Source organism: Pelodiscus sinensis, unplaced genomic scaffold, assembly GCF_049634645.1.
Source record: "Pelodiscus sinensis isolate JC-2024 unplaced genomic scaffold, ASM4963464v1 ctg85, whole genome shotgun sequence".
In the NCBI taxonomy this organism is placed as follows: Eukaryota; Metazoa; Chordata; order Testudines; family Trionychidae; genus Pelodiscus; species Pelodiscus sinensis.
Genome location: NW_027465930.1, coordinates 275,349 through 287,134, shown reverse-complemented (window position 1 = coordinate 287,134; position 11,786 = coordinate 275,349). Strand labels below are relative to the sequence as shown.

Genomic DNA, 11,786 nt, shown 5'->3' with positions numbered 1-11,786 from the left:
CAGCTGGGTCTCCCCCTGCGCTAGCCTTGGCTACTGCTGGGGCTGGGGGGAGGGGTTCCTCTTGCCCCGCTGGCCCCCAGGGCTGCCCAGCCTCTCCCCCTAGAGTGCGCTGAGGTGACACGCTCACCCCTCCATCAGGCCCCCCCCGTGTCCCCTCTGCCCACAGTGGGGGCTGGGTGCCCCAGAGGGAGTGACCAGCACAGGGGCCCATCCACTGATCCGTTCCCAGGCCGGGGTCTCTGTCCCTGCCCAGCTTGGCACAGGGCCGTGGATGGACCCAACCTCCATGAATAGACGCCCCCAGTGCAGAACACTGTCAAAATACTCCCTGGGGCCCCACTGGGTGCCCTGCCCTTGTGCTAGGTGGGGCCTGCTCCTGCTTTCCCTCCCCCCAGGGGCTGTTCCAGTTCTCCACCAGTAGCTCTGCCCTGCCCCTTGTGGCTTCTCGCCCTTTCCTGTAGCGGCTCCAGGGCCGTGCACTGCCTCTGGAGGTGCCGGGGCTGCAGGCCTGCCCTAGCCGTGGGGTACCGGGGAGGTGTGTGCCACGGCAGTAACGAGTCCCACCCAGCTCTTGCTTTTTCTGCCGGTGGCTGCAGGGGGAGGGGGTTTCCCGAGAACGTGCTGCTGCAGCGTGTGGGAGGCAGTGTGGCACCCACTCCCAGGTGCATCTGAAATGGGGGTGCTGATGGGGGGAGGGGTGACCTAGAGGAGTGGCCAAATGGACCCCCTAGGGCCTAGTCCCCACCTGTAGCCAGAGAGGCTGGTGACCCTGACCCGGGGCGGGCTCCATCCCAGCAGACACGGGGCCCAGCTGGGCTGGGGGACCAGGCAGTTGGGCGGGAGGGGGCACAGGTCCAGGTCCCGGTCCCTGTCCCTGCCCAGCTGTGGCATTCCAGGCTGAGGTGCAGGCGGACCCTGAGGGACGGGGCTGACCTGGGCACAGCTCAGGCCCATGGGGGATTTCCAGGGGCGGTTCCTGTGGGAGGGGGGATGCCTGTACTGGCAATAGCTTCCCCCAGGGGCGGTGGGGGCATGGGGGCTCCAATGGCAGCTAGTAGTTGCCCACAAATGTTGCTGTATCTGGCCCGTTTGCGGGGCACTGGGGGATCCGGAGCACCCGGCTGAGGCTGCTCCAACACTTCTACTGGCCGGGGATCTTTGCGGCCGTGAGGTGATATTGTTGGGCCTGTGACTCCTGCCGGGGGGGGGCTGAGATGGGAGGGACGCTGCTTTGAGGCCCCTACCCATCATAGCGGAGCGGTTCCGGAAGGCAGCAATAGAGGTGGTGGGGCCCGGTGGCCAGGCGACCCGGACAGGGAACAAATACATCCTGGTAGCCACGGATTTGGCTACCAAGAGCCCTGAGGCCGTGGCCCTGCCCTCTAGCGAGGCGGACACGGTGGCAGATGTGCTGCTGGCCCTTTTCAGCAGGGTGGGGTTCCCTGAGGAGTCCTCATGGACCAGGGATCCAACTTCATGGCGGCCCCACTCCGGTGCTTGTGGCCAGCTCACCTGGGCCCCAGCGTATGGCAGCCAGTCCAGCGGGCTGGTGGGGAGGTTCTAGGGGACCCTGAAGCAGATGCTGGAGGCCTTCATGCACCGGCACCCACCCCACCTGCTGTCTGCACACAGAGAGGTACCCCGAAAGTCTACCAGGTTCTCCCTGACCAAGCCAGGGTGCAGAGGGAAGGCCCCCCTGGGCTTGCTGAGGGAGTTATGGGAGGGGGAGACCTCCCCGGATGGCGAGTCGAGGGCAGAGGACGTCCTGGCTTTCCAGGAAAGGCTCACTGAGCTCATGGGCCTGGCAAGAACCCAAGGGAAATGGAAGGGCTGTTCCAACTGCAGAGTGGGCCTGTCACGTTATCAGATTGTGAGGGGAGCAGCCAGGTCACTGCTGCACCCATGGAGGGGGGGGGGGGTGTTTTCCCCAAGAGTGGTACAAAGGGGCCATGTGAGGGGTCAGAAAAAAGCTACTTTCTTCTGATTCTGTATCTGCTCATCGTGGATCTGTGTAATGTCTGTGTGTGGAGTCAGGAATCTGTAATCTGGGTGGAGACTGAATATTTCCCTGCATGTGGTTGAGCATTGGGCAGAGCCCGGGCCTGTGGACATGCTAATCAGCGAGGCCCTGTGGGCCAAGGAAACACCTAAAGCATGAGGGCTGACACCTGAGGGCTGCCAGCAGGGACACAGGGATAAGCCGCTGGCCAGGTGACCTGCTGCTGCCAAGAAGAGGCCAGGAAGGAGGTATTAAGATGCCATGTGGCTGACTCCATCTTGGTTCTCAGCTCAGCACGTCATCCCAGAGGCAGCAGTGCAGGGATCGAAGAGCCCGGAAGACCTGTGGACCCATCCTGATCCTAGGATGCGCACCAAGGACTTTTAAACCAGCAGCTGTAACATCTCTGCTAGAGCCTGCATCGAGAACTGGGAGATTCGGTGCATGTAACATACGATCCTTTAACAACCTCACTCTCATGCTTTTCTTTCTTGTGGTAATAAACCTTTAGATGTTAGATGCTAAAGGATTGGCCCAGCGTGATCTGTGGGTAAGGTCCAGAGGGTAAACTGACCAGGGATCTGTGGCTGGTTTCTTGGAACTGGACAGGACTTGTTCGGGGTAGGTGGGATTGGGTGCTAGGACCCCCCACCCGTGTATAGGCCCGGGGCCATCTGGGGCACGCATATTGCTGGGGTGTCGGAGGGGTTTTGCTCGGGAGGCTTCAGGCAGGCAGCTGAAGCGCTCTGTGGGACTGGTGTGTGGCCTGTTTGGAGAAGTCTCCAGTCTGGGGGCTGTAAGAAGCCCCAAATTTGAGCAATTCGCCCCAAGGGGGCTGAGGTATCCTGGCCCTGACTCCTGTAGCCATGTCACGTCTGTGCGGGGCTGTATCCTGAGAATCAACAAACCCCCTGTTCTACCGGCTGGCGGAGTCGAGTCTGGCTGCTCCAGGGGTGCCAGGTCGGGGGGGCCCCGCTGCACCGTCACTACCAGTGTTCCTGGAAGAGTGCGCGCCTGCATGGGCCCACACTAAGAATCTGAGGCCAATCCCCCTCCTCAGAACTGCAGAGCGGCTGCTCTGGGGTGGGGCCGTGGGGTGGGCGGCTGTCAGGGTCAGAGCTACATGGTGAGGAGCAGAGGCTGCTCTGGTGCCAAGGCTGGGGGGCGGGGGAAGGGGAGGGAGAAGTGGAGCTGCTCTGGTGGCTGCTGGGGCCGCTCCCAGGGCCGGTGCCAGCCTTTCCCCGGAGCTGGAGCTGGAGCCGTGGCTGCATAGTGGCTTCCCGACTGACTGCTCCTTGATGCAACTGCTCCTGGGCCCCCTGCAGCCCCCCCACGCAGCTCCTCCCTCGGCTCCTGGCTACCGCCCTGCTTTGGGGGTGCCCGCCCCCAGCTGCCGGGGGTGAGAAGGCAGTGGGACGGGGGGGGGGGGGGGCAGCTACTTTAGCTCCTCTCTCTCTCTCACAGGTGGGGGCGGCCCTGCCAGCAGGACGGGTCCCAGTTTCAGGGCTAACGCCCGGACCCAGCAGGAGCCGCACGGCACAGGTGGTGCCTCTCCCGCCCGTACTGCGCTTCCCAGCGCACGCCCCTACTCCCGCCTGGCTCTAGGGCCACTGCCCGCAGCCCACTCCCTGCCCAGGCTGCAGCTGGCCACGCGGGCCGGTTAGGGACATAGAAAATAAATTTTATTCTCCATTTGCAATTCCTACGTTGCAGTTGCAGCACTAACCGTGATCCTCGTGAGAAGAGAGCAGCTGGCGCGCCCCCTGGCACGCAACAGGAACGGCCAGGGCCAGGGCCAGGGCCGCCGACCTCACCGCCCAGAGTCGCCTGTCTCATACTCAACCAGACTCCAGCCAGCCCCTAGGGCCCGGGCTCTGGGCGGCGCCTGGCCCACTAGGGCGGGAGGGGACGAGGCAGGTGCAGCCACGGGGGCTGGAAGCCGGAGGCTGAGGCGAGCTCAGGGCTGTGCTCCGGCTGCAGCAGGAACCGGCGACCCCAGAGGCGCTGGAGAGGCGAGGAGGGGCGAGGCGGCCAGGCTGCCCAGGGGCTGGGCTGCAGACAGCGAGGTAAGCCCTGTGCCAGTGAGAGGGCAGAGTCAGGCCAGCAGAGAGCAAAAGGACAATGGCAGAGGCTGCTCCCCACCCCCGTCCCCCCATGCGTAGGGGGCAGGGTCGCCCAGGAAAGGCATGCCCCCCCCGGTGTAACCCGCACACCCGCTGGGGGCGGGGCACTGCCCCTGCCGTGGCACTGGGGCCACGTACAGCGAGGGGGAGACAAGGAGTTTGCTCTGCAGCCTCAGCTGGGGGCCAGCCGGCTTAGCTCAGGCTGCAGTGGGTTCTGCCCTGAGCTCCAGAGGTTCCCGGTTCAGCCCTGCCTCTCAGCGTGGCACCTGCCAGGGAGCCCCGCCATGGCACGTGGGCGAGGACTCGGCCGTCCCACCGGCCCCTCTGAGACAGGCCCCCAATGCTGAGCTGGGGCATCGCTCCTCCCTTGGCAGCGCCCCGGGGGGCCCCAGGGCACCTACCTGCCAACATGCTGGAGGAGCTGACAGGCGTGGTGCTGGCGGGCAGTCCCGCGGGGGGGCCCAGCCTCGCGGGGTCTTTCACGATGGGATCTGCAAGGGAGACGGGGAATGAGCCCAGCTCCCGCACTCGCCGGAGACTCCCAAAACCTAGAGGGAGCAGGGCGCCTCGGAGCGGCCCCGAGCACCGGCTGCCTGGGCGAGCAGCAGCAATGGCAGCCAGGCAGCAGGCGGCCAGACGGGGGAGCTGCACTCAGGATCAAAGGTGAAGCTACTCTTAAGGAGTGGGGCAGGTGGAGAACCTGGGAATGGAGCAATGGGTAAGGCCAGCCCTTCCCCGAGACGGGCCCACCAGCTCATGGCCAGGCCGGGCCGGCAGCAGGAGCAGCAGCAGGTCACGGCCAGGCCGGGCCAGCAGCAGCAGCAGCAGGAGCAGCTCACGGCCAGGCCAGGCCGGGCCAGCAGCAGCAGGAGCAGGTCACGGCCAGGCCGGGCCGGCAGCAGCAGCAGCAGCAGGAGCAGGTCACGGCCAGGCCGGCAGCAGCAGCAGCAGGAGCAGGTCATGGCCAGGCCGGCAGCAGCAGCAGCAGGAGCAGGTCACGGCCAGGCCGGGCTGGCAGCAGCAGGAGCAGGTCACGGCCAGGCCAGGCCGGCAGCAGCAGGAGCAGGTCATGGCCAGGCCGGCAGCAGCAGCAGCAGGAGCAGGTCACGGCCAGGCCGGGCCGGCAGCAGCAGGAGCAGGTCACGGCCAGGCCGGCAGCAGCAGCAGCAGGAGCAGGTCATGGCCAGGCCGGTAGCAGCAGCAGCAGCAGGAGCAGGTCATGGCCAGGCCGGGCCGGCAGCAGCAGGAGCAGGTCACGGCCAGGCCGGGCCGGCAGCAGCAGGAGCAGGTCATGGCCAGGCCGGCAGCAGCAGCAGCAGGAGCAGGTCACGGCCAGGCCGGGCCGGCAGCAGCAGGAGCAGGTCACGGCCAGGCCGGCAGCAGCAGCAGCAGCAGGAGCAGGTCATGGCCAGGCCGGCAGCAGCAGCAGCAGGAGCAGGTCACGGCCAGGCCGGCAGCAGCAGCAGCAGGAGCAGGTCACGGCCAGGCCGGCAGCAGCAGCAGCAGCAGGAGCAGGTCATGGCCAGGCCGGGCCGGCAGCAGCAGGAGCAGGTCATGGCCAGGCCGGGCCGGCAGCAGCAGGAGCAGGTCGTGGCCAGGCCGGGCCGGTGGCAGCAGCCACACAGGGGAACAGGACAGACTCATTTCCACGGCAGCAGCGTGCGCGGGGCTCGAGACAGGAGGCGACACCCCCTGCCCTGCCATCGACCCCCAGCACAGGGCCGGATAAGGAGCGTTCTGGGGGCTGTTCCCACAGGGAGCAACCTGGGCAAGACACTGCCTCACCGGACCGAGTGGGAAGAGATGCCTGGGTAGGAGTCGGGCGGGCAGCCAGGGAAGCAAGGGGGGGAGCAGGACCAAGAACAGAGCCACCGGGGCAGCCCCAGAGCCTGCTCAGCCTGCTGACCGGGTACGCGTGAGGAGGGCGGGGCGGGGCCTGGCCATGGCTGGGCACAGCAAGGGCAGCCGGCAGAGCTGTGGGCAGAGGTCGCTGGTGCTTTGTCTACGCACAGAAGTACGGGTGCTCCATGGCCTCCCGGGCAGTGAGCCGGGTCTGGTGGTCGTAGCGCAGCAGCTTGTCCAGGAAGTCCAGGGCCTCCGTGCTCACCAGGTGCTGGTTCTCACTGTGCACAAAGCGCTCCCATCGCTTGCGGGAATGTCTGCACGGGACAGACAGACAGCCTGGAACCCTGCCCGCTGCACCCAGAGCCGCCCCACATGCCCAGCAGAGCTGCGGTGCACGCCAGGCTCGCGGTGTTCCACACGCCCTCCCCAGCATGGTGACACCCCCATGCACTCACGCAGGAGCAACCGGTGTCGCCCAGCTGTATCCTCAGCCCTGCGCTGGCGGGAGCATCCAGCAGTGCCCGGCTGTATCCCCAGCCCTGTGCCGGCGGGAGCATCCAGCGGTGCCCGGCTGTATCCCCAGCCCGCGCGTGGGAGCATCTGGCGCCGCCCGGCTGTATCCCCAGCCCGCACACAGGAGCATCCAGCGGTGCCCGGCTGTATCCCCAGCCCGTGCGTGGGAGCATCTGGCGCCGCCCAGCTGTATCCCCAGCCTGCGCGTGGGAGCATCCAGCGGTGCCCGGCTGTATCCCCAGCCCGTGCACCGTCTCCGACTCCTGCTCCTGTCCTTTGGGTGGCTCAATGCAGCCAGCACCGGGGGCAGGACGCAGAGCACTACTGGTCTGAAGCACGGCTACTGCAGCCAAATCCTCGGCTGTGCTTCCGCACGGAGCTGATGTCTCCTCTCAGATGCTAAAGACCCCCCAGAACGTGGCCACACAGACCCCTCCCTCCCGTCAGAACGAGGCCAGGGCGCCAGGGCTAACCCCCATCGCAGTGTCCGGACACCCCAGCGTCTCGCGTGAGTTGCTGTTAGTTCTGAGAGCCCTGCTGCGACAGCCTCTTGGAACGGGTGCTGGAGACACGCCCAGCCTCTCCCGACCCCTGGATTTTACCTGCAGGCTCTGAGCGACTGCCCTAAGGCACAGGGCGTGAGCCAGCCCTACACTGCACCCTCCTGAAATCCCGACCCCAGGGTCTCACTTCCCTGTGTCCCCACAAACAGCTGGCACAGCACATGCTCCGCGAGGCCCTGAGCCACTCTCACCCCTCCCCGGGAGGCTCCCACGCCAGCCCTGAGCAGCCTCGGTGCATTTATCCTCGAGCTGGGACCAGGCCGCATCCCCACTCCGCAGTAAGATGGGACGCCCAGGCCGCAGTGAAGCCCCCGCACCGCTGGAGACAAAGCCGCCCAGGGCTGGCCAGCACGGAGCGACTGGGCCGGTTGCCCACACTGGGTGCAGCTGCGGCCAGGCACCCGCAAGGGAGATTTGGGGGCAGGAGCATCCTATGGGGAGACAGGGCCTCCGGCTGGCCCCAGCCCTGGAGCCCCCTCCCCACGGCGCCTGGCTGCCCCGGCACCCACCTGCCTAGGAGGTCGTTGAAGCGGGGGTCCAGCTCGACGTTGTACTTGTCGATGTAGTCGTACAGGTCCTCTGTTCCCAGCACTTTCGCGATCCGCACCAGCTGGCAGGGGAGAGAGACACGAGCTCCTACACCCAAATCTACCAGCGCGGCCGGGCCGCGGCGAGCCCAGCCGCCGTGATCCAATGGCAGCGCACAGAGCGTCCGCGAGGCCTGCCTCCTGGCCTCGTGCTCCAGGCTAGGCCTCCCCTCCGGGCAGGCTGGCAGCCTTGGCTGCCTGAGCCGGGGAGTCTTCGTGCTGCAGGGCCAACACGGAGGGGAGGGGCTGCCCCGGACTCAGATGAGCCTCTCCTCACCCTGGGAGTCCGTAGGGCTCACCCGCCCTTCAGAGGGTCTCTCTGGGGCTGCCGCTGCCAGCAGAGGGAAAGCTCCTCCCCAGGCTGGAAGGGAGCCTACAGGGCCTGGCCGCCCACCCGACAGCAGGCACGGCCAGCAGGAAGACTCCCGGCTGCGTAGGGTCACCACAGCAGCACTCGCTCCGCCTGCCAAGCGGCAGCTGCCGGCGCTAGGGTGGTGGGTTTTGCACCCCCCTCCCCCAGCTCAGCCGTGCCAGGATAAGCGTACCCCAAGGCGAGCGGTGTGAAAAGTCTGCCCGAGGGAGCAGTCACCCGAGCTAGCCCCGTGCAGACAGCACCCACTGGCCCAGCTCCCGCCTCCTGCGGCAGCCGCGCCGACGCAGACCTGGCCCGAGCCGTAGTCACCCTCGTGGCTCAGCCACGGCTGTCAGGGCCTTCACGGTCAGATGGAGCAACCCTTCCGCGGGCCTCTGCCGAGCCGGCCCGGCATCCCAGGGAGCCAATCTAGTGTTGGGGGTGGGGACAGCCTCAAGCACCTCGGCAACTGGCTGTAGTCAAAGAGCCAGCCGCTAGCACCCCTCAGCTCGGCTCACCCTTCCACAGAGGCAAGCCGGTCGGGGGCGGGGAGACAGCAAAGCCGAAACCCAAGGGTTCAGCCTGAGTCCCACCGCCCCGGTCTGGCCCGCGGCCCTAGGCTGCACGCACGGCTCTGACGCCGCAGGCCAGCTCGTGGCCCCAGGGCCGGGAGCCTGGCGCCTGAGTCCCACCGCCCCGGTCTGACCCGCGGCCCTAGGCTGCACGCACGGCTCTGACGCTGCAGGCCAGCTCGTGGCCCTGGGGCCGGGAGCCTGGCGCCTGAGTCCCACCGCCCCGGTCTGACCCGCGGCCCGCGGCCCTAGGCTGCACGCACGGCTCTGACGCCGCAGGCCAGCTCGTGGCCCTGGGGCAGGGAGCCTGGCGCCTGAGTCCCACCGCCCCGGCCTGGCCCGCGGCCCTAGGCTGCACGCACGGCTCTGACGCCGCCGGCCAGGGCGGGGCTCACCTGATCGTAGTTGTCATGGCCGTGGAAGAAGGGCTCCTTCCGGAAGATCATGCTGGCGAGCATGCAGCCTAAGCTCCACATGTCCAGGCTGTAGTCGTACGTCTGCAAGAGGCAAGGGCAGGGCGGGGAGGATGCAGCAGCTCCGAGCATCGCCAGCCGGCCACCACCCCCCAGCCCCCAGCCCCCAGCCCCGGGTGTGAGTGTGGCTGGCCGCTCCAGTTCCAAGCTGCCATTAGCGCAGGGCCCTCGGTCTCTTGCCCACAGGCCTGGGGTTCACCCGCAGCCCGTGGGCCCCTTCTAGAGAGCAGCCAGCCCAGCTCGACCCCTCCCCCAGAGGAGCCACCCGGCCGTGCTGCATTCCTTGTCTTCCCCTTCCGCAGGGCTTCCCCCTGGCCAGGGCCCCTCTCGCCCGTGCCCCAGGACAGTGCCACCGTCTCCCTTGCCCCTCGCTCCAGCCCCGCCCCAGTGCATCTGGAGGGACAGAACCGCGCCGGGACGCGCTGGCCCCCTTCTGCCTGGCTCGGACCGGCAAGGCCTGGCCTGGCCAGCAGCTGGCGCTGTCCCCCTGCCGGGCTGCTTCCCATACCTGGTAGTCAACCAAGAGCTCTGGTCCCTTGAAGTAGCGGGAGGCCACCCGGACATTGTACTCCTGGCCCGGGTGGTAGAACTCCGCCAGCCCCCAGTCTATCAGGCGCAGCTGGAGGGGGAAAGAGACGGAGCCCCAGTCACCTCGGACACCCAGTGCCGGCGGGCAGTGCAGAGGGAGGCAGCGCGCCAGGGCCCAGGATAGCCCTCGAGACCTGCGCCGAGATCCGGCCCGGCCGACTCCGAAATCAGGGAACGAGAAAGTGGGTGAACAGCGCAGGAGGGGGGGTTTGGGGGTCGGCAAAAGGAAACATCGGGGGGCAAAGCGTCACCGTGGCGCTGACTGGAAGATGAGAACAGGGAAAAGCCAGTTCTGCATCGTGGCTGCCGCTCCCACGGGGGCTCTCGTGAGCAGGCCAGAGGGACAGCGCCAGCCCTGCCTCGGCTGACTCGTGTCACTTCAGAGCACTGCCTGGAGCAGGACACGGCCTCTCCCTCCCTCTGCCTGTCTCCCGAGAGTCTATTCTGCAACACTGCAGGGAGCCGGCGAGTGGAGAGGAGGCTAAAAGCCGCTGCGGCCACCGACAGCACCGGCCAAGCTGAGCAGACCACGTGCCGCCGTTTTCCAGCAGCGCCAGCCGCTGCCTTTGCGGCTCTTCCCTCCCCTGCCAGGTGCTTGTCTGCAATGGCCCTGAGCTAAATGGGGCTGGACGTCAGCAGCGGCAGCGCCAGCGCGTCTCCCCCGAAGGGCCCCTCCAGAAAGGAGCAAGGGATGCTCTTTGATGAAAGCGTCACGTGCCCCCTGGCGGTCCAGCTCCCTGCTCCCGTGCCCATGAAAAGGAGCTTCCCTGGAGCGTCTGCCACGGGACCGTGCCCAGCCCGGGAGCCTGTTAGCGCCTCGGGCACGTGTGCGCCATGAACCCGCGTCAGGCTCTCAAGGCACCTCCCAAGGTGAGCGCCACAAGCAGCCCTGAGCCGGTCAGTCTGAGCTCCCGGAGGGACCCAAGGGGGACCGAGCTCACAAGGCCAAGCAGTAACTCTGGGGCAGAGCCGGGAGATGCTGTGGGCAGCCTGAAGAGAAGCTGGCCAGGGACAAGGGCCGGAACAGGCGGCTGAAGCAGAAACTCAGGCCCGGGAGGCCCAGCAGGGAGAGAACTCTGCGAACAGTCCAGGAGCTCGCTGCCAGGCGCTGGCTTTGCCCCTGCCGCACACCACAGAGAAGGGCCCGCGCAGCTCTCGAGCAGCCGCCCTTTGAAGTCCGGCGTTTTCCAGGGCCCCAGATGGCAGCTCACTACAAAGGCGCTGGGAGCAATCTCCAGTTCCATTTACAAGCCCGAGTCACTGGGAGACAGGTGGCCAATAAAACAACCTTTACTAGATGCAGGTGTGTTTTACGGGCACCTGTATCCCCAGACAAACAGGGGCGCTGGGCACAGCTGCAAAATCGTCACCCCCAGCTGGAGCGCGGCAAGGGCTGGTCTGTCTCCCTCCGGCACGGTGTCGCCAGCCCACTCTCTGGTTGTACACACGCCAGCCCCAGTGCACACACGCCAGTGCTGGCCAGTGCGCGTACATCCATGCCCAGTGCGCACACACCAGCCCTGGCCAGTGCACACACATCCACGCCCAGTGCGCACACACCAGCCCTGGCCAGTGCACACGTCCACGCCCAGTGCACACTCACCAGCCCTGGCCAGTGCGCACACATCCACGCCCAGTGCACACACACCAGCCCTGGCCAGTGCACACACATCCACGCCCAGTGCACACACACCAGCCCTGGCCAGTGCACACACATCCACGCCCAGTGCACACATACCAGCCCTGGCCAGTGCACACATCCACGCCCAGTGCACACACACCAGCCCTGGCCAGTGCACACACGTCCACTTCCAGTGCGCACACATTCACACCCAGTGCACACACATCAGCCCCGGCCAGTGCGCACACGTCCACTCCCAGTGCACACACATTCACGCCCAGTGCTCACTCACCAGCCCTGGCCAGTGCACACACGTCCACGCCCAGTGCTCACTCACCAGCCCCGGCCATAGCACACATGTCCATGCCCAGTGCTCACTCACCAGCCCCAGCCAGTGCGCACACGTCCACTCCCAGTGCACACACATTCACGCCCAGTGCACACACACCAGCCCCGGCCAGTGCGCGCACGTTCACGCCCAGTGCACACACACCAGCCCCGGCCAGTGTGCACACGTCCACGCCCAGTGCACACACATTCGCGCCCAGTG

The 11,786-nt window shown here is 66.9% G+C and overlaps 1 protein-coding gene and 1 long non-coding RNA gene across 4 annotated transcripts in view; one reads left to right on the top strand and one right to left on the bottom strand.

Annotated features, from left to right (window-relative positions):
• Nucleotides 1–3,659: 3,659 nt before the first annotated feature.
• LOC102460464 (casein kinase II subunit alpha-like) overlaps nucleotides 3,660–11,786 on the bottom strand; it is a 49,615-nt gene continuing 41,488 nt past the window's right edge. For both annotated transcript variants that reach the window (XM_075916828.1, XM_075916829.1), the window contains exons 9-14: nucleotides 9,536–9,646; nucleotides 8,950–9,051; nucleotides 7,553–7,653; nucleotides 6,133–6,281; nucleotides 4,524–4,613; nucleotides 3,660–4,072 (exon numbers count right to left, since the gene is read on the bottom strand). In XM_075916828.1, the coding sequence (XP_075772943.1) occupies nucleotides 3,957–4,072; nucleotides 4,524–4,613; nucleotides 6,133–6,281; nucleotides 7,553–7,653; nucleotides 8,950–9,051; nucleotides 9,536–9,646 (669 nt within the window). In that variant the 3' untranslated portion in view covers nucleotides 3,660–3,956. The remainder of the gene's footprint in view (nucleotides 4,073–4,523; nucleotides 4,614–6,132; nucleotides 6,282–7,552; nucleotides 7,654–8,949; nucleotides 9,052–9,535; nucleotides 9,647–11,786) is intronic.
• LOC142825115 (uncharacterized) lies at nucleotides 4,947–5,830 on the top strand. 2 transcript variants are annotated; one of them, XR_012899622.1, is made up of 3 exons: nucleotides 4,947–5,447; nucleotides 5,524–5,597; nucleotides 5,710–5,830. It is a non-coding gene; the product is annotated as an uncharacterized LOC142825115 (long non-coding RNA). The 2 variants fall into 2 exon arrangements; XR_012899621.1 differs by lacking the exon at nucleotides 5,524–5,597 and adding an exon at nucleotides 5,484–5,523 and having other exon boundaries at nucleotides 5,674–5,789.